The following is a 22,012-nucleotide window of genomic DNA, read 5'->3' on the forward strand; positions in this document are numbered from 1 at the left end:
GGCCATCCACCCACCCCAGCTGTTTGCTGTCCTGTTTAGGCAGGTTTTTGAGGCTGGACCAATGTGCGGAAGCCCGGGCGCATGCGTGGAAGGGGCACATACGCCTGCGAACCGGTGGTAACAAAGCGTGAAACCCACCGCTGGTCATAAGCCACATTTTCAGTGTTGTTGTTGTAACGGTCACTAAACTCTCTGTTGTAAGTTGAGGATTGCCTTGTTGAGGGGTGGATGGTCACCTAGCTGGGTTTAAATCAATCAAGGTCTCAATTACCTGGCAGCGAGAGATCTCGGCACGACGATGGTGATCCTCGTCCACTCTTCAAAGTCTCCCGCGTAGTACATGGTGGGCTCCGTCAATTCCCTGGTGCTTCCTTCACACCCTTTCACCCCGGGGGATGCTGGGAAGCAGCCCTCCTTCACCAGCGACCAAGACAAGCCAGCATCGTGGGAATACTGAAGGAGGACTGGGGCAGAGCTGCTGAATTGATCGGTACATCCAATGTTCAGCTGCGAAGTTTAAAACATATTGAATGGTAAATGGTAAATGGTAAATTTATTTATAGGCCGCCCTTTTCCCTGGGGGGACTCAGGGCGGCTTACAACAGATAGGGCGGGAAGACACACAATGACATATATAAATAACATATAATTAAAATAAAAGCAACATTCATTCATCATCCGGGTGGGGACAGACTATAATCTTTAACCCCAGGCCTGACGGGATAGCCAGACCTTGAGGGCTGTGCGGAAGGTCTGGAGGGTGGTGAGGGTACGAATCTCCACGGGGAGATCGTTCCAAAGGGTCGGAGCTACTACTGAAAAGGCTCTCCTCCGCGTAGTTGCCAGTCGACACTGACTGGCAGATGGAACTCGGAGGAGGCCCAATCTGTGTGACCAATAGGTCGCAGGGAGGTAATTGGCAGGAGGCGGTCTCTCAAGTACCCAGATCCACTACCATGGAGGGCTTTAAAGGTGGTAAGTAGCACCTTGAAGCGCATCTGGAGATCAACAGGTAGCCAGCGCAGCTCGCGGAGGATAGGTGTTATGTGAATCTTAGCATCCTTTCAAAGATTGCAGTGCTGCCCCATTTTGTAAAAAAAGAACTTAAGACAGGAACGTGTGACTGTGTTTTACGGACTACATTAGGGGGAAGAAAAACCTGCCACAAACATTACATGCAACAGAATGTTTCTCAGTTTGTATATCATTTCGTCAATGCGACGTCAAAACAGAGTGAGATTAGTTTACAAGTCCCCCGTGTGGTTGCCAGCTCCCCCTATTTATAGAAGAGTGGGAATTATATTTGAAAACGTGCTTGTAAACATACGATGTTTTTTTATAAAATTCTGTTTGTACGTTATTTTGTGCCCGCGGTTACGTGTGGTTCATGTATTTGTCGGCAGCTCGTTAAATTTTTAGCGCAATCGATCCCCAGAATTCCCAGAGGAATTTATTTATGAACTCAGTGAAAGGTTAATGGCAAAATAAGACATGGCAGCTCGCTAAAGTGACGGTCACATTCAAACTTGAATCTAGCATTATTCTGGGGAAAATAGAAAGGGGAAAAGACAGTTCAGTGGTGGGTTTCAAATAATTTAACAACCAGTTCACCCAGGGTCAGGTTGGCTGTTGTGAGAGGCAATTAGCAATAGCAGTTAGACTTATATACCGCTTCATAGGGCTTTCAGCCCTCTCTAAGCGGTTTACAGAGTCAGCATATTGCCCCCAACAATCCGGGTCCTCATTTTACCCACCTCGGAAGGATGGAAGGCTGAGTCAACCTTGAGCCGGTGAGATTTGAACAGCCGAACTGCAGAACTGCAGTCAGCTGAAGTAGCCTGCAGTGCTGCATTTAACCACTGTGCCACCTCGGCGCGGGCCATCCTTATCCTTCGGTTCCACCACACATGTTGGATGAGCCCCACTCATTAAATTACACCTCCCCACTATCAAAATGGATCTTGGGCGCTGCGATGGAATGGAGAAATGGAGAAAATAATTTTCGGAGAGGTCTTATTATTTCCAAGGTGCAGGAGCGGGCGAGCGTGGTCACTTCACGGCTGCTGCCGTGTTGCAATATTTTCAGGGAGGGCTTATTTTAGCACATGTGCTCAAAATTGTAGGAATAGAGGAAAGGTTGTAAGTAAAGATATTTGTGCAGCAAAATGCCATGATCTCAGTAGCTGGTTACCTCTTAACCTATGAGCTCACCTAATTAGCAGAACCAGATGTAGGTAGAGAGGAAAGGTTACGTACAGACATGCGCAGCATACTGCCATGATCTCAGTGACCGATTACCTCAACTGTTTATGAGAACCAGGTAGTACCAGGATCCATTTAGATATGTGAAGATTCTACTCTGGCTGGGATGGTCTTAGATATTGACAAGGAGAATGTACCAATAAGATGCTGTTGCTTTGCTTGTTAAAACTGTATAAAAGCCAAATAAACTCCGCGTAAGGCAGACAGACATTTTGGACACAACTTGATGGATTTTTGAGACACAAAAAGCCCGATTGGGCTTATTATCTGAGGAGGTTCTTATTTTCGGGGAAACAGGCTATTAATCGCTCCTAAATTTTCCTTCAGTGTTTACACCCTACTTGTTTTGTAGAACAAGTTTTGATTCCCCCCCCCCCCAAGAAGTCAGAAAAGGGCTCAGTACGAAGATCAGAGAGAGAAATTTAAAACAAAAACAAACTTTCAAATTTGGATTGTTTTAGAACGAACCATTTGCAATTTTACCGTCAATGGGCAGGCTTTTTATATGGACCTCTTAAGAAAATTTCCCGCCTTTTCATTTTAAAAGTTTCTTTTTAAAAAAAAAAAAAGAGAGAGAGAGGAAATACCTTGAATTGAAGGACGTAACCTGGTTTCAGCACTAAATCCCGTGTCACCGCAAACCGATCCCCGTCTGACTTGCCAAATATCATCGCTGATGGGGTAGCCGAACAAAACGTTTCATTTTTGGGCATCCCTTCGTTAGCTAACATTAGCCACATGCTGAGCTGGTTCATGGGATAATCAAAGGCCGGTTTCTCGTAAAAATTCTGGTTGATGTTAAAAAAAAAAAAGAAGGAAAAGAAAATATTTATCTATTTATTTATTTAGGTTTCAGGTTTCAGGTTTCGTTTTATTTATATGCCGCCCTATTCCCGGCGGGACTCAGGGCGGCGCACAAACCCAAGGGGGAAAGGGAAACACACAAAGTACAAATACAAGCATTTAAAAATAGCCAACAGCCACACCTGTCGAGAGGGGAAGGGAGCTCATCAACCCCAGGCCTGCCAACACAGCCAGGTTTTAACGGCTTTTCGGAAAGCCTGGAGAGAGGTGAGGGTCCGAATCTCTGCGGGGAGTTCATTCCAGAGGGCCGGAGCTACCACAGAGAAGGCCCTCCCCCGGGTAGTAGCCAGGTGGCATTGGCTAGTAGACGGAACCCGGAGGAGGCCAACCCTGTGTGATCTAATGGGTCTTTGGGAGGTAATTGGCAGCAGGCGGTCTCTCAAGTACCCAGGTCCAATACCATAAAGGGCTTTATAAGTTACGACTATCTATCACGCTTGTATGCTGCTCATCTCGTCAAAGGTGGCTATAGGCAGCTCCTAGACATTGAATAAAACGAATGAAAGCAAAATCAACGAAGAGATTAAATTTTTAAAAATGCCGATAAAATAAAAAAAACAAAGCAGGATGGAGAGGGAAGGAGCAAAATGCAAAAAGGGGAAGAGATGGGGTGTTTCTCGAATCCATCAGCCACCTCCAACATGGCACACCTCCAATGGGGCACCAGCAGTGGTGGGATTCAAGTAAATTAACAACTGGTTCTCTGCCCTAGAAAGCATGCGGTGGGCAACTGGGCTCCCTTTGGTTTTCTTTAAAGATGTTTCCCTTCTCATCCAAGAAGCTTCTTCAGCTCTGACTGGATGTTGGGGGATGGAAAGGATTTATATTCCTTGCAGACAGCTGGTCATTTACATCCTTTTAGAGCGTCGCAGTGGCTCAGGGGCTAAGACGCTGAGCTTGTCGATCAGAAAGGTCAGCAGTTCGGTGGTTCGAATCCCTGTAACAGAGTGAGCTCCCATGACTTGTCCCGGCTTCTGCCAACCTAGCAGTTCGAAAGCATGTAAAAAAATACAAGTAGAAAAATAGGAACCACCTTGGTGGGAAGGTAACAGTGTTCCGTGTACCTTCGGTGTTTAGTCATGCAGGCCACATGACCACGGAGACGTCTTCGGACAGCGCTGGCTCTTCGGCTTTGAAAAGGAGATGAGCATCGCCCGCTAGAGTCACAAACGACTAGCACATATGTGCGAGGGGAACCTTTACCTTTATTATCTTTGCCCTAATGACTAGCTGGGTAGGTGTGGCCAGGTGGTCATGTGACTGGGTGGGCTTGGCCAACTCAACGTCACTCATCACACCCAGCCGCTTGTCTCAAAGGCCTCAACAAGGTACAATTTGCCTCTCTATGTATTTACTGTTATTGAACATCCAAAATGGCCAAAAGAAACGGCCAAAAAGAGCTCAAAAATGGCTGAAAACAACCCAAATAAACAGGTGGGGGCGTGGCCAGCCAGTGGTGGAATTAGCCGGTTTGTTGAACTGAGCAGAATGTTAACAATCGGTTCGTCTGAACCGGTCTGAATGGGATGAATCCCACCTCTGAGCACCAGCGTAGGTGGCACAGCCATATCTTCCAGTCCTTTCAGAAGATCAAAAGAGTACGAGTGGATCTGACCTAAGCGGCACAATTTTCCAGAGGATGGGAGCTACGGCAGAAAAGGCTCTTCTTCTGGAGCCCATCAGCCAAAGTATGCTAACATTTTCGCAAGTGTAAAAGTGTCATCCGTCTTATTACCTGAGGCAACGTGGGGTTAGCCACAGGGATGATCTGTTTCAGCTTTTCTGACAGAATGATGATGTCATCGATAGCCCACTGGTCGTAGCCTTCTCCCGAAAACACCGGCTGCCACCAACGGAATCGTGTGCAGGGAGTTTTCGCAGCAGGAGGGAGCTCCAGATAGACAAACCTAGGAATGCAGACATTCCTCACATGTTAAAAAGCAAGCTTGTAAAATGCAGTTAAGGGCACGAATGCAAACAAAAAGGGTTCCACCACAAAACCGCGGTAGACAAAACCGCGGTCGACGAAAGCGCGTATGTGATGTCATCACAGCGCGATGAAAAAGATAGAAAAATGTAAAAATAAAGCGAAAACCTTACCCTAACCCCCCCAAACCTAACCCTAAACCTAACCCTAAACCTAACCCTTAACCTAACCCTAAACCTAACCCTAAACCTAACCCTTAACCTAACGAAAAACCTAACGCTAACCCTTAACCTAACGCTAAACGTAACGCTAACGCTCTAAACCTAACCCTAACCCTTAACCTAACCCTAACCCTAACCCTTACCTTTATGTGAATCGGCTTGCTGTAATTTAATTTTTATTTCAATTTTTCGATCTTTTTCATCGCACTGTGATGACGTCACATACGCGCTTTCGTCGACCGCGCTTTTGTGGAACGCGGTTTTGACGGGTCACAAACAAAAAGGAGGGCTGGGGAAATTCTGTTTGAACCAACACAAGTTAAAACACATATAATAAAAAATCGCAACTGCTACAAATCAATATTTTCCATTTCCTTTAAGACTATAGGTCAGTGATGGTTAACCTGTGGCTGCGGAATTCTGGGAGTTGAAGTCCGCAAGTCTTAATGTCGCCAACTTTGAGAGGCCCGCTCTATACCAACAGCCACCCTCAGCAAACAGCACCGCTATTGGTGCCCCAAACTGGCTGGCAGAGTCAGGTTTTCAGGTTCTTCTGGAAGGCCAGGAATGTGGAGGGGGGGAGAGAGAGACCTCCACTCCAACAGGAGAATATTCCAGAAAAGCGGGGGAGGGCATGGCAGAAACGGATCGTCCCCTGGTCCTCCCAACCGAAATATTTAGCCAATGGGATCCAAAGCTGGAACATGTGGGATGGGCCAATCCCATCGGGGTGGGACACCTCCTCAGATATGAATGCCTTGCTAATGATGCTGTCGTAGGGAGGCATCAAAGCTCTTCCACCATGGTATGAATCAGAGGTGGGTTCCTACCAGTTTGCACCTATTCGGTAGAACTGGTGCGTCAAATCTACCGAACTGGTTAGAAGAGGTTCCACCAGTGGACCTGGAAAGCAGGCCACACCTACAGAAGAGGTTCCAAAAAATTTTGAAACCCACCACTGGTCCTTGGATATGATTATTCTACACTATCATGCTCCTATTTATAAAACTCAGTGCCTCTGTGAAAGGTAAGGATGACTATTGCATTTGTGGTGCAATCAGAACATTGCGTGTGTTGAAGTTGTTTTAATAGCAATAGCAATAGCAGTTAGATTTATATACCGCTTCATAGGGCTTTCAGCCCTCTCTAAGCAGTTTACAGAGTCAGCATATCGCCCCCCACAGTCTGGGTCCTCATTTCACCCACCTCGGAAAGATGGAAGGCTGAGTCAACCTTGAGCCGGTGAGATTAGAACCGCTGAACTGCAGATAACTGTCAGCTAAAGTGGCCTGCAGTACTGCACCCTAACCACTATGCCACCTCGGCTCTAGGTTTTAACGCAAACCAAAGATGCCTTTTAAAAAACAAGTTTACATCCTATTCTTATGCATGCCAGTGCTGTGTGTGAGGTAATTTAAGGTGGTTCTGACAAGTGTCGTTGGCATCTTCATATCCGGTCACATGGGTGGCAAGCCACTCCCATCCGGTCACATGGGCGGCAAGCCACTCCCACAAAGGAGGCCACACCCACCTCCTTCAACAATTTTTGAAACCCACCACTGGTATGAATCAATACCTGGATTTGCTGAAGTCAGAGAAGTACATTTCTGCCAGGGCGTGCCAGTTGATGCCTCCATTGTTGCTGTATTGCAGGAGGACTCCTTCTTCTCTGCTGTCTGGTTTGTTGCAGGAAGGGCTCTCTCCGCCGATCTGAATGTAAAACTGGACGAAGTCTACCCACGTAGTGTCCAAGTCCAAGCTCACCAATTGTCTCTTCCCAGCCTGGAGCATACAAGGAACAAGAGAAAAAGCATTGATTATATTATTGATGTTGTTGCTGTTGTTGATGATATTATCCAACCTCACTCGGTGGGCAATCCAAAGTAGTAAAATTCACAGGGAGACTCAAATTGCAAGTGTGTCAATGTGTATGTGAGAGTCTCCCTCTCTCTCTCTCTTTCCCTCTCGCTTCCTCTCTCCATCTCTCTGTCTCAATTTCTGTTTCAATCTTTCAACTTCTCTTTCTCTCAACCTCTCTCTTTCAATCTTTCTCGCTCAACCTCCCTCCCTGTCTCTCTTCAATCTCTCTCTCAATTTCTCTCTACCTCAACCTCTCTCTCCCAATTGCTTTCTCTCTCTCTCTCTCTCTCAACCTCTTTCTCTCTCTCTCTCAATCTCTCTCTCTCAATTTCTCTTTTTCTTTCTTTTCAATCTCTCTTTCTTTCATTGTGTGTCTCAATCTCTCTATTGCAATCTCTCAACCTCTTTTTCTCTCTCAGCGTCTTTCTCTCAATCTCTCTTTCTGTCTCAACTTCTTTCTCTCTCAACCTCTCTCAATCTCTCTTTCTCAGCCTCTTCCTCTCTCAATCTTTTTCTATCTCTCAATCTCTCTCTCAATTCTCTCTCTCTCTCTCTCTCAATCTCTCACTCAATCTCTAACTATCATTCTCTGTCTCAATCTCTCTTTCTCTCAGCCTCTTTCTTTCTCAACCTCTTTCTCTCAATCACTTTCTCTCTCAGCCTCTTTCTCTCTCAATCTCTTTCTATCTCTCAATCTCTCCTTCTCAATCTCTCTCTCTCTCAATCTCTCTCTCAATCTCTAACTCAGTCTCTCTTTCTCTCAGCCTCTTTTTCTTTCTCAACCTCTTTCTCTCAATTTCTTTCTCTCTCAGCCTCTTTCTCTCTCAATCTCTCTCTCTCTTTCTCAATCTCTCTCTCTCAATCTCTAACTATCATTCTCTCTCTCAATCGCTCTCTCTTTCTCCATCTACCTACCTACCAACAGATTTGGGTTTATGTCAATGAAATTGGTGGTTTAGCTAAGGAAATGTAGATGAATTGACTGTGTAAGCATTTTAAAAGTTATGTAAGCACGATTTTTTATCCTCTTTATACAATGATGGATATTTTTCCTATTCAGATTATGAATAGGCTACCCAGACCCATCTAGGAGTAAAGGTGAGGCCTATTTCTCTCTCGGCTGATTTAGAAAATGACATTTTAAAAAGTGTTCATTTTTACTGCTTATTTTTGCTATTTCAAAATACATAACAATATGGCTAGCTAAAGAATTCTGGGAGTTGAAGTTCACAAGTTTTAATGTTGCCAAGCTTGGAGACCCCTAAATTATCCACACTAGAAAGTTGTATGGGTGTGGACAAATATTGAGAAAGCCTGTGCCAAGACATATGACATGAGTTTAATTGATTTGAGTTTTAACTATTAACCAGAAGACTACTGACGTCAATTTGATACCCTTTTACTAAGCAGATAGATTAGCATTTAAAAATGATCGGTATCATTTCAGTCTATGGTTTCCTACTCACCATATTCTTTCATTGTAAACCAGCTCATTTTCTATTGCCAAATGTAAATTGATAGAACACAATAGGGATATTATTTTAAAATATAATCTGACTTCAGAATTACCTTATTTTTTCAGAGTATAAGACGCACCCTCAAAAAAAAAGAGGGTGAATATCTGGGTGCATCTTATAAACTGAATACAGCATTTTTGGCCTCCCGAAACCCCGCCCCCTTTGCAAAAATGGCCATGCATAGCCTTTAGGAGGCTTCCTGGGGGCTGGAGAGGGCACAAATGAACAAAAAATGGGCCATTTTCTGCTTGTTTTTCCTCCCCCTGGCACTCAGGAGCACTCTACAAGCCTCCTAAATGCTATGCATGCCCTTTTTTTGAGCAAAAAATGGGTCCGTTTCTGCGAAAAGCGGGCTGTTTTGGGGAGGTCTGCAGTGTGCAATTTTTTTTTTAAATTGCCTCTTCCAAATCTTGGTGCGTCTTATACTCCGGTACATGTTATACTCTGAAAAATACGGTACCTAAAATATGAACCAAATGGAAGGCAACAGTGAAGCCTAAGTTGATGTATTCCTTCCTCAAAGACTATATAATGTCTTTCTTCCACCTTCTCTTTCAGTGAAACAAATCTGGTCTTTGATAGGATGATCCATATATTAGAGAACACGACATGACATGCTGGCTCTGGGTTCAAGCTGTCTGCATTTCCCAAGATAAACCAGCTATCTCGTTCCCCATGTAAACAGCCGAAATGCAATTCCAGATAGAATTGTTGTCACGCTCAAAGCCTAAAACACAAAATCTCCTTTTCCAGCGAGATGAATTACTACATCATTGTGTTTATTATTATTTTCTTTAAGAAAAAAAAAGACTCTAATTGTTAAAATCACAAAGGAAATGTGGGAGGTGGGGAGATGAATTCAAAGAAGAGCATCGTGCCAAGAACCTTACAACCACAAAATAATAAAAATAAGTGGCGCCATTATAATACAGAATTGCATTCTTTAATTGGGAGGTTGCAACGGTGGGGGTTAAAACATACATTTCTGGCAGACTGTTTTCTTTTTAAAAAAAGAAATATAATCTCTAAAAAAAAATTCCTAAGACAGCTGCTTGTAAAAAAGAAAAGAGTCTTTGATTAAAAATATCTCAGTGAGGCTGTTGCCAAGGTTAGTGACAGTGAGTGAAGCATTAAAGAGGAGAGGGCCTATCACCTGGGCCCTGCAAATTAAGGAAGAGCCTTCGACTCATCCAAGGGGGCCGCTGAAGATTAACAATAATTGCTCTCCCCTTGGACGGTGTACATCATCAAACATTAGAGCAACATAATCCATCTCCGACATCTGCGGCGAGCTCGCTGAGACAGGCAGCCGTGGCTTTCGGCTCCTGGAGCGGAGCACAACAAGGGAAGTGAAACTCATGCCCTCTTTTCTTTCATCATGCCCGAATGTCAAGGAATAAAGGGGAAGGGGGGGGGGAAGCGCACGCCGACCTTGGGAAATCGTCAAAGCGGACACTTTGCCTGTTGTTGGCGAGCGAGCGGCTGCCTCCAACCCATTCAGGTGGGAGGAGTGAATTAAGGAGCGCTAGGAAGCTCTTTTTCTCAAGAGGGCTTGAAGGTTTTTGTCCCCCCATCCCCACAAATAAATGGGGCGCTGAAACGTCTGCTTTTGTCCGCTGTAGTTTGAAGGGCTCTTTTCTTCCTAAGCTTCGTCGGGTTTGCTGCGCCATCATCCGAGCTACGACGACGAGTGATCGGCCCTGCGTTTCAGACCCAGCCATCTGTTGGCCTTGTCACCTTCCCATCTGCAGGTTCTCGTAAGTGGATGGTCCAGCTGCCCCTTTTTCTCCTTGAAGCCGATTTCTTCTCCACTGACGGAGCATCTCTTCCTTCTCCTCCAAATTTCGTGCTCTGGATGGAATGTCCCGCTTGCTTCTTCCATTATCCAGCCTCTTTCAGTTTACTTTATGACTCCCTTCACTTCGTCTTTGTCTTTTAATGACCCTGGAATCCTTCAGTCGGGACAACTGGTGACTATGATCATGATTTATCACTTATAGCTTTTGCATACAATGAGAGCTTATGCACCGAAGACAAATTCCTTGTGTGTCCAATCACACTTGGCCAATAAAGAATTCTATTCTATTCTATTCTACTCTACTCTACTCTACTCTACTCCACATTCTCTTCTCTTCTACTCTATTCTACATTCTACTCTGCATTCTATTTTACTCTATTCTACTCTACATTCTCTTCTCTTCTACTCTACTGTACTCTACTCTACTCTACATTCTATTCTATTCTACTCTACATTCTCTTCTTTTCTACTCTATTCTACATTCTACTTACTCTACATTCTATTTTACTCTATTCTACTCTACATTCTCTTCTCTTCTACTCTTCATTCTCTTCTCTTCTCTTCTACTCTACTGTACTCTACATTCTATTCTATTCTATTCTATTCTACTCTACACTCTCTTCTTTTCTACTCTACTCTACATTCTATTTTACTCTATTCTACTCTACATTCTCTTCTCTTCTCTTTCTTCTCTTCTACTCTACTCTACATTCTATTCTACTCTACATTCTCTTCTTTTCTACTCTACTCTGCATTCTATTTTACTCTATTCTACTCTACATTCTCTTCTCTTCTACTCTACTGTACTCTACATTCTATTCTATTCTACTCTACATTCTCTTCTTTTCTACTCTACTCTGCATTCTATTTTACTCTATTCTACTCTACATTCTCTTCTCTTCTACTCTACTGTACTCTACTCTACATTCTATTCTATTCTACTCTACATTCTCTTCTTTTCTACTCTATTCTACATTCTACTTACTCTACATTATATTCTACTCTATTCTACTCTACATTCTCTTCTCTTCTACTCTTCATTCTCTTCTCTTCTACTCTACTGTACTCTACATTCTATTCTATTCTATTCTACTCTACACTCTCTTCTTTTCTACTCTACTCTACATTCTATTTTACTCTATTCTACTCTACATTATCTTCTCTTTCTTCTCTTCTACTCTACTCTACATTCTATTCTATTCTACTCTACATTCTCTTCTTTTCTACTCTACTCTGCATTCTATTTTACTCTATTCTACTCTACATTCTCTTCTCTTCTACTCTACTGTACTCTACTCTACATTCTATTCTATTCTACTCTACATTCTCTTCTTTTCTACTCTATTCTACATTCTACTTACTCTACATTATATTCTACTCTATTCTACTCTACATTCTCTTCTCTTCTACTCTTCATTCTCTTCTCTTCTACTCTACTGTACTCTACATTCTATTCTATTCTACTCTACACTCTCTTCTTTTCTACTCTACTCTACATTCTATTTTACTCTATTCTACTCTACATTATCTTCTCTTTCTTCTCTTCTACTCTACTCTACATTCTATTCTATTCTACTCTACATTCTCTTCTTTTCTACTCTACTCTGCATTCTATTTTACTCTATTCTACTCTACATTCTCTTCTCTTCTACTCTACTGTACTCTACTCTACTCTACTCTACTCTACATTCTCTTCTTTTCTACTCTATTCTACATTCTACTTACTCTACATTCTATTCTACTCTATTCTACTCTACATTCGCTTCTCTTCTACTCTATTGTACTCTACTCTACATTCTATTCTATTCTACTCTACATTCTCTTCTTTTCTACTCTACATTCTACTCTACTCTACATTCTATTCTACTCTATTCTACTCTACATTCTATTCTCTTCTACTCTACATTCTATTCTATTCTACTCTACATTCTCTTCTCTTCTACTCTATTCTACTCTACGCTGCATTCTATTCTATTCTATTCTATTCTATTCTATTCTATTCTATTCCCATTTTTTTCAAAGTTAAAACATTCAAATCCATAATTTAAAACTAGGGAAGAATGTACTCTTTGTGTTTTACGATTTATGTTATTCTGCTACCTTTCTTTCTTAATCGCATTATATTGAACGAATGGACAGATCTACCTTGTTGAAATAAAGAGAGGATCCAGAAGAGATCACTCCGCAGCCTTGTTCTGGTTTTACAATCTCTCCACCAATGACCTCCTGCCATTCTTTTTCCAAAGTGTCCGGGTTCTCAAAATCAGACATTATCGTCGAAGGCAAATTATTTTCAGGGTGGCATTCAGTGCCTTGGTATCCAGAGTCACATCTGCAGGGGAGAACAAACACATTGTATCCACATTGTGTGGGTGCTGATACAGCATGAACAAATGAACATCGAAGTGACTTTTGATGGGAACATGTGTAATGTATTTACATATATTAGGTATGATCCAGTGGTGGGTTGCGTGTGCAGATGGCCCATTTCCTTCAAATACAGGTATGGAACGAGGGCAGGCCCTCCAAAGCACCGTTCCAACACTGGAAGTTTTGAAGAGGAGATTGGACAACGGTTTGTCTGAAATGGTATAGGGTTTCCTGCCTGAGCAGGGGGTTGCACTGGAAGACTGCCTGCAGCCATCTTTTCTTTTGGATCTTTGTCCCTGCCACACTTTCTATTATTCTACTATGCATTTTCTATTGTGGGGAAATGGGATTGTACGGAGTTAGATGCTATGTAGCCATAACAACATTCTTTCTACAAAGCCAAGGTCATCCTTTGTCTCTGCACCTCTGCACCTGACCGGAACTGGATGGATGGAAGCTGCCAGCGTGGCAATGGAAGATTGGATCATGGGATGGACTTGTGGGTGTGGGGGCAAGATTGTGAACTTTCAACTGGGTGGGATAAAACCGTGAAGCTTTCAGATTCGGGTTTTCCCAGATGTGCCAACATGGATCTCTTAATAAATTGGAACTTTGAGCAATACTTTGCCTTGGACTCTGATTTACTTTTGGGTGCTATTTGGAACCCTGACATTAACCCGAATCTGCTCCAAGGTCCCTTCCAACTCTGTTATTCTATTCTAGTCTTTTCCTCTAACAGCAAATGAACATGAGATACCTGCAAAGGCCATGATCGCACCAGCCATGCCCGTTGCACATATTTGGGCACTGCTGCCCTATATAGATGTTGTCGAGGGCCCATTCGTCTTGAGAGGTGTAATAGCACTGGCTCCAGCGGAAGCGTGTGGCACTGGACCTTGAAAAGAAGAATTAATAATTGTGCGGTCATTAAAAGCGTGCGCAAATCTGCAAGGCAAAAAAGACGAGCTTACTAATCATGATTATAAAACTGATGTCCGACTTAGAATATCCCCGGCAGAACCCCAGAGAGAATCAAAGGTAGACTACATTAAAGCCATGGAAGGAATTAGTTGAATGCCATTACGTAATTCAGTAGCATTTGCAAGAAGACTCTATCCTCATTAACATTGCTTGGATTCGAAATTATTATTTTTAAAAATAATATTTACAGTGTGTCAAATGCCTTCCGTTATGGGTTGCCTTCAGAAATTGTGGCCGCTCCATCACTGGAGGATTTTAAGAAGAAATTAGAAAACCACATCTGAAATATTATAGTTTTTCCTGCTTGAGCAGGGGGCTCTATTCTATTCTATTCTATTCCATTCCATTCCATTCCATTCCATTCCATATATTCTATTTCTATTCTATTTCATTTGTATTCCATTCCATTCCATATGTTCTATTCTATTCTATTCTATTCCACTCCATATTTTCTATTCTATTCTATTCTATTCTATTCTATTTCTATTCTATTCCATTTGTATTCCATTTCATATTTTCTATTCTATTCTATTCCATTCTATTCCATTCCATATTTTCTATTCTATTCTATTCTATTCTATTTCTATTCCATTCCATTCAATTCCATATATTCTATTTCTATTCTATTTCATTTGTATTCCATTCCATTCCATATTTTCTATTCTATTCTATTCCATTCCACTCCATATTTTCTTTTCTATTCTATTCTATTCTATTCCATTCTATTCCACTCCATATTTTCTATTCTATTCAATTCAATTCTATTCCATTCCGTTCCATATATTCTATTCTATTTCTATTCTATTCCATTTGTATTCCATTCCATATTTTCTATTCTATTCTATATCTATTCTATTCCTATTCTATTCCATTCCATTCAATTCAATTCCATATATTCTATTTCTATTCTATTTCATTTGTATTCCATTCCACTCCATATTTTCTATTCTATTCTATTCTATTCTATTCTATTCCATTCCATTCCATTCTATATTGAGAATAAATTCTGAAAGCTCTGAAATTTCAGGCAATCCACAATTTAGAACGGTGCATTTAGTGACTGTTCAAATTTACAACAGCCCTGAAAAAAAGTAACTTGTGACTGTTTTTCACAGTTACAACTTTTGTAGCATCCCCAGGGTCACATGATCAAAATACAGATGCTTGGCAACTGTTTCATATTTACGGCAATCCCAAGATCATGGGATCCCCTTCTGATGAGCAGAATAAATAGGGAAGCCAGATTCACTTAACAGCTGGGTTACCATCTTATTATCTGCAGCGATTCACTTAACAACAGTGGTAAGAAAGGTCACAAAATGGGGCCAAACTCACTTAACAAATGTCTCACTTAACAACCCAAATATTGGGCCCGATTGTGGTCGTAAGTTGAGGCATACCTGTATAAGATGTAGACCTGTAGGCTATTTCACTTCCTATTCAATTAAGTCAATTTCATATTCCTGCTTTCCTCATGGTTTTGTTACTAGACAGCCGTAAAGGTAAAAGTAAAGGTTCCCCTCACACATATGTGCTAGTCGTTCCAGACTCTAGGGGGCAGTGCTCATCTCCGTTTCAAGCCAAAGAGCCAGCGCTGTCTGAAGGCATCTCTGTGGTCATGTGGCCGGCATGACTAAACGCCGAAGGCACACGGAAAACTTCTTTTTAGTTTTTACATGCTTTAGAACTGCTAGGTTGGCAGAAGCTGGGACAAATAACGGGAGCTCACTCCGTTACATGGCACTAGGGATTCGAACAGAGGTGGGTTCCTACCAGTTCGCACCAGTTCGGTAGAACCGGTTCGTCAAATCTACCGAACCGGTTAGAAGAGGTTCCACCAGTGGACCCAGAAGGCAGGCCACACCTACAGAAGAGGCTCCAAAATTTTTTGAAACCCACCACTGCCACACACACACACACACACAGAGAGAGAAAGAGAAAGAAAGGAAGAAAGAAAGAAAGAAAGAAAAAGAAAGAGAAAGTGAGAGATGAAAGAAAAAAAGGAAAAAGGGACAGAGAGACAAAAGGAAGGAAAGAGAGAGAGAGAGAGAGAGAGAGAGAGAAAGAGAGAAAAAAAACACATGGCTGGCAAGCCACTCCCACCAGGTCACATGGCTGGCAAGCCACTCCCACAAAGGAGGCCACACCCACAGAGTAGGTTTGAAAATTTTTTGAAACCCACCACTGGATTCGAACCACCAAACTGCCGACCTTTCTGATCAACAAGCTCAGAATCTTAGCCACTGAGCCCCCACGTCCCTTAAACAGCCTTAAATCATTGCAATTTTTTTAAGTGCAACAAACAGATTCCACTTCAAGCAAAGCACAAGCAGTGTTTTCTCAATAAATTCAGAGCAAGTGCTACCTTTTTAAAACACTATTAAGGAGAGCAAAGGACCAAGAGCCAATCAAATTATGTTTTTCTACCTTCCGAGTTAACTGTTAATTACATTTATCTAATTATCCAGCAGATCAGATGTTTGGTGTTGATTTGTTGATGAAGGAAGCAACTGGCAGCTGCTTGCATCTCATTAAGCCCGTTCTTATGTTAATGCCTTCCATAAAAATGAAATTAATTTCCATCAGCATTAGAAACATATAAGTCATGTATAATAAAGTCCAGAAAACAGGTGCATCCGGCTGATACGTTCCGGGACAAGCTACCAAATGCCATATATTTTCTAATAAGGCAGATTCTGGTCGTAAAAAGGACAGTCAAAAATCTGGCTGACTCAGATGTCCTGCAGGTACATACGTTGCTGAAAAACTAACAGGATGTTCATGGCAATTCGTGCCAAGGACATCTGCACCAGGGGTGTGCTTCAAAAATTTCAGCAATGGGTTCTCTGCCCGGTTGCTGGGTGGGCGTGGCCATGGTGGGTGTGGCTTAGTCGGCCTTCTTCACCATGGCGGGGCCCCTGTTTTCACCTTCCCCAGGCTCCGGAGGCTTTCTGTCAGGCCTGCAGCCATCTTTTCTTTTGGCTCTTTGGCCTGCCACAATTTCTATTATTCTGCTATGCATTTTCTATGGTGGGAAAATGGGAGGGTGGATTGTACAGAGTTAGATGCTATGCAGCCATAACAACATTCTTTCTAGAAAGCCAAGGTCATCCTTTGTCTTCGCACCTCTGCACCTGACCGGAACTGGAGGAGTGGAACTGCCAGCGTGGCAGTGGAAGATTGGACCATGGGATGGACTTGTGGGTGCGGGGGCATGGTCTTGAACTTTCAACTGGGTGGGGAAAACTGGGAAGCTTTCAGGTTTTCCCAGATGTGCCAACATGGCTCTCTTAATAAATTGGAACTTTGATCAATATTTTGCCTTGGACTCTGATTTACTTTTAGATGCTATTTGGTGAAGCGGGCAGGGCTTCGTGAGGCAAAAAAATGCAGCATTCAGTGTATAAGACGCACCCAGATTTTCAGCCTCTTTTTTGAGGGAAAAGGTTGTTTCTTATACTCCAAAAAATACGGTATATCACTATGCACGTACAGAAACCTAAGAAGTTACACTATTACCATGTTTTTTGGGGTAAAAGGACGGTGATTCTTCTCCATTTTGTATATTCACTGGAGTGGTAGATACTTGCTGGAGTAAATTCTTGGCAACTGGGCATGCTTGGAAGGCATTCCTTAAGGAAACATACAAAACACAAATACATGAAAATTAATACGAAGATATTATGATGGACTACAGGGTTGTTTAATTCCCTGGTGCAAATCACTTGATGTTTCTGCAGAAATAAAATATTTGAACAGGCACTGAAGCAACATTATTTTGTGCCAGCACTGCTAAACTTCAGTATTATTTACAAACATTTTATACTTCAAGTACCAGGATTTGGGGTCAGAGCAAAGCTGTTTCTTATTTAGGGAAATATAATGAAGTTGAAACGATTGAAAAATGAGCAGGGAAAATGATATATATGTTGATCAATTAAATACATAAGAGTAACAAGAGAATTTGGGGACAAGGGTATCTCTAAACCATCAATATAACTTCCTTGTTAAAAAGAATAGACATTATAATGTGCCTTTTTTGGAGACAATAATAAACAAGAGTTAGCACTAAATAAGAAATGTACAGTTTTAATTTGTTTATAAACCACAATTCAAGAAGGTTCTCTTTAATCAGAAGCTTGAAAAGATATCCACACATGATCATGATTTAGCCTTACATGTGTGCTAAACCTATAAGTATATGTTGGCTTCTGGCTAAATCCTTTTCTACAGTTGTCACAATTCCCGCATTAGTTTCGATTTCTGACTTTAAAAGAATTTGTGAAATTGATTATGCAGCTTTTTCTATTATTCCATTGTTGCATGATAGACAGACAGACAGATATAAATGTTATAGATAGATGATAAAGATAATGATAGATAGATAGGATAGATAAGATATATTAGAGAGATAGATATAAATGGTATAGATTAGATCGATTAGATCGATAGATATAAAATGATATAGTTGATATAGATGATATAGATAGATAGATAGATAGATAGATAGATAGATAGATAGATATAGATAGATAGATAGATATAGATAGATAGATAGAAAGATGATAGATAGATAAAGATATAAATGATTGATAGCTGATATAGATTAGATAGCTATAAATGGTATAGATATATAGCTATAGATGAGATAGATTAGATAGATAGATAGATAGATAGATAGATAAATGATATAGAAGATATCATGGCTATAAATGATAGATATATCTAGATAAAGATATAAATGATATAGATAGCTGAAATAGATTAGATAGATAGCTATAAATGATATAGATATATAGCTATAAATAATAGATAGATAGATAGATAGATAGATAGATAGATAGATAGAAATTATAGATGATATAGATGATAGAGATAAGAGATAGATGGTAGGATAGATAGATAGATAGATAGATAGATAGATAGATAGATAGATAGATAGATAGATAGATATGGATGGACGGACGGACGGACGGAAGATAGATGATAGAGACAAATGATATAGATATATAGAAGATAGATAGAGAGACAGACAGACAGAGATAAATAAGATGGAGATAGATGATAGATACACAGACAGACAGATTTCACAAATGTTCTCTGTGAAGAAATATCTCCCTTAATCAGACTTACCTCTTGGACCAGATGCCAAGTAAGGCCATGATTAGTGGAGTATTCCAGTTTCACCTGATTGTCCATGTGCGGTGTGTACTGCTGGCCACAGCCCATCACCAAGTTGAATTGAATCATATACGATGCTCCAATTTGCATAGATTGTGTTTCTACGTAACGCATACTAGAAGCTAACTTGGAATCGCCTGTAAAACTGAAAAGAATAGGGAAAGAGGTAACTAATCATTTATGGAGTGGTTTCACAAACGCATGGCATAACATAGGAGAACAAACCCACCAGGACAAGGTTCAGCAGTCCATCTTCATTTGAAAGACAAAGCCCACTCTTTTGAAGATAGAAAAGCCCACATTTTAGACATAGAGGATGAAAAAGAAGAATAGCTATAAACTTTTTAAACAAACACGCTATTTTAAATAAACCAATATTCCTCATCTGGAATATTGGTTTATTTAATATTGTTCGTTTACGAGCTTGTTTATTTAAAGTCTGTCTAATAATCAAATTGACCCAACATCGAATCATGATATATATATGTAAAAAGAAAGAAAGAAAGTCAACAGGTTAGCCCAGTGATGGCTAACCATTTTGTTGTCATGTGCTGAAAGCGTGCACCCGCCTCCCTCCAGCCTCCTGGGACCAAAAATGGGCTGTGGGCGGGGCACTGCACTCCCCCACCCTCACAGAAGATGCATGCGTGACCCTCCTCTCCCCACGCACGTGAGACCTCCGTGTCCCCTGCACATGCGTGCATGTCTCCTGCATGCATCCCCCACGCATGCACAGCAGAGACCCAAAAATCAGCTGGCCAGTGGGCGGCGTGTGGATGTGTGCATGTGCAGTGGAGCTGAGCTGGTGAGACAGAGAGGGCTCTGCTTGCCACCTGTCGAACGGTTGCCAAAGGTTCGTCATCACGGGGTCAGCCCAAACATTGCACTAATCTTCAAATCCCTCTGTTAGCCATCTGTTGTTGTGTTTAACACGTAGAAAGTCCCCAAGCAGCTCCCAGTGTCTTATAAAGTTGTCGAATTTTAATATACATCTGAAGAAACATATGCTTGGGATCAATCCGAAGACCTTCAGAAGGTAGCTTGATATACCGGCTGCATCCATCAAGGAAAGAGCAATCAAAATGCTCTTCCAGAAATAACGAATCCAGAGGAGGTTTGGAGAGTAACGTTCTTTGGGGAACAGGCTGGGACTTGTGCGCTTAATTAAATGATGTGCATGTTCGGAAATCGTCAACTTCCATGGGTGTTCTCAAAGTAATCACTTCACCTGCAAGCTGTACGTTAATTGCTCCACTTGGGAACGATAGCAGAGCGAGTGCCAGCCAGTAATTGTGACTGGTGAGCCATAGAACGGGACTTTTACAATTACTGCACTTTGCAATCTATTTTTAAGCACACTGGTAAACTATATGGATACAAATGATTTCTGCCAATCCAATCCAGCATACAGGGAGAAGCCACGTTATTGCAGTAAACTCAATCTTTTTTTTAAAACCAAAGAATGATTTGCTTTTTGTGTCATAGTTGAAAGGGATGCGTACATCTTTACTGATTTCAACGGTGACAGGAAAGCTACCGTATTTTTCGGAGTATAAGATGCACCGGAGTATAAGACGCACCAATGTTTTGAAGAGGCAAATTTAAAAAAAAAGTAGGTAGGTAGATAGAGGGATAGAGAGGGAGAGAAAGAGAGAGAAATACAGTAGGTAGGTAGGGAGAGAGAGAGAGTAGGTAGGTAGGTAGGTAGGTAGGTAGGTAGATAGAGGGAGAGAAATACAGTAGGTAGGTAGGTAGGTAGGTAGGTAGGTAGGTAGGTAGGTAGGTAGGTAGGTAGGTAGGTAGAGGGATAGAAAGAGAGAGAAATACAGTAGGTAGGTAGGGAGAGAGAGAGAGAGTAGGTAGGTAGGTAGGTAAGTAGGTAGGTAGGTAGGTAGGATAGAGGGAGAAAAGAGTAGGTAGGTAGGGAGAGAGAGAATAGGTAGATAGAGGGCTAGAGAGAGAGAGAGAGAGAGAGAGAGAGAGAGAAATACAGTAGGTAGGTAGGTAGATCTTTCCAGGTGTATCCATGTGCTGGAGAAGGAAATTGCTGACAATCTGCAGCACCTAAGACTTTGTTTCTGCTGGCACAGCACTTGATCAATCTAATTCTCATCAATCACTTTAACTAAAGAGCTTTCCGAAAGGAAAAAAAAAGTTTTTGCACTCTGCAAACCTCCCCAAAATGGCCTGTTTTTCGCGAATAAAATAATTATTTTTTTCAAATAAAAGGCATGAATAGCCTTTGGGGGGGGGGGGGGGGGGGCTTGCAGAGTGTTTCTGGAGGGGGGGGGGCACAAAAAAGAGGAAACAAACGGCCCGTTTTTCGCCCAAAAAAATTGCATGCATAGTCTTATGGAGGCTTATAGAGTGCTGCTAGGGGGGTGGGGGGCAAAAAAATGCTGTATTCGATGTATAAGACGCACCCAGATTTTCAGCCTCTTTCTTGAGGAAAAAAGGTGCGTCTTATACTCCGAAAAATACGGTATGCAGGAATCTCCAATTTTAGTTCTGGAAAGATCAGTAATTCTCTGGATTAAATTTCTTGGAACTAGGAAGAGCTCTTTGCCCAATGGAATTCAAGAGGGGTTGGATTTAGACCAGGCCTGTCAAAATGGCGGCCCACGGGCCGGATGCCTCACATGCAGGCCAAGCCCACCCCAGCTCCACAAAGACAAAAAAAGGTGTGATATGTGTCATGATGCGTCCCATGATGTAATGGAATTTGACCCCCGTGAATCAGACCATTTGTGGCAAAAGAAATCTTAGGAATGAGAAAACGGATCCGATCTTTACCAAAGGATAAGGCTAAAAACTTGAAGCTGAAAGAGATTGCGGTGTATTAACTCGGGAGTACGACGAGACGCCTAGAAGATCATTATTATAAGGGGGGGGGGGTTTCCCCCTCCCCATCCCTGAAAATGTAGTTGAGGATGACATGCTGTAAAATGATTTATAGCATATTGACTACCGTTCTTCTAATGAAAAAGCAATTTTGGGAGGGTTCCCAGGAGGACGTTTTGCATGCTCAGCC

General features: G+C 41.8%; 1 protein-coding gene across 1 annotated transcript in view; it reads right to left on the reverse strand.

Annotated features, from left to right (window-relative positions):
• RELN (reelin) overlaps positions 1–22,012 on the reverse strand; it is a 389,713-nt gene that overhangs the window by 112,049 nt on the left and 255,652 nt on the right. The window contains exons 21-28 of the mRNA XM_087722293.1: positions 18,934–19,126; positions 17,320–17,432; positions 13,577–13,714; positions 12,595–12,781; positions 6,851–7,056; positions 4,862–5,033; positions 2,850–3,050; positions 272–507 (exon numbers count right to left, since the gene is read on the reverse strand). Of these exons, the coding sequence (XP_087578419.1) occupies positions 272–507; positions 2,850–3,050; positions 4,862–5,033; positions 6,851–7,056; positions 12,595–12,781; positions 13,577–13,714; positions 17,320–17,432; positions 18,934–19,126 (1,446 nt within the window). The remainder of the gene's footprint in view (positions 1–271; positions 508–2,849; positions 3,051–4,861; positions 5,034–6,850; positions 7,057–12,594; positions 12,782–13,576; positions 13,715–17,319; positions 17,433–18,933; positions 19,127–22,012) is intronic.

This window comes from Thamnophis sirtalis, unplaced genomic scaffold (assembly GCF_051295495.1).
Source record: "Thamnophis sirtalis isolate CommonGarterSnake01/CBP01778 unplaced genomic scaffold, rThaSir2_p1.2 scaffold_9, whole genome shotgun sequence".
NCBI lineage: Eukaryota > Metazoa > Chordata > Lepidosauria > Squamata > Natricidae > Thamnophis > Thamnophis sirtalis.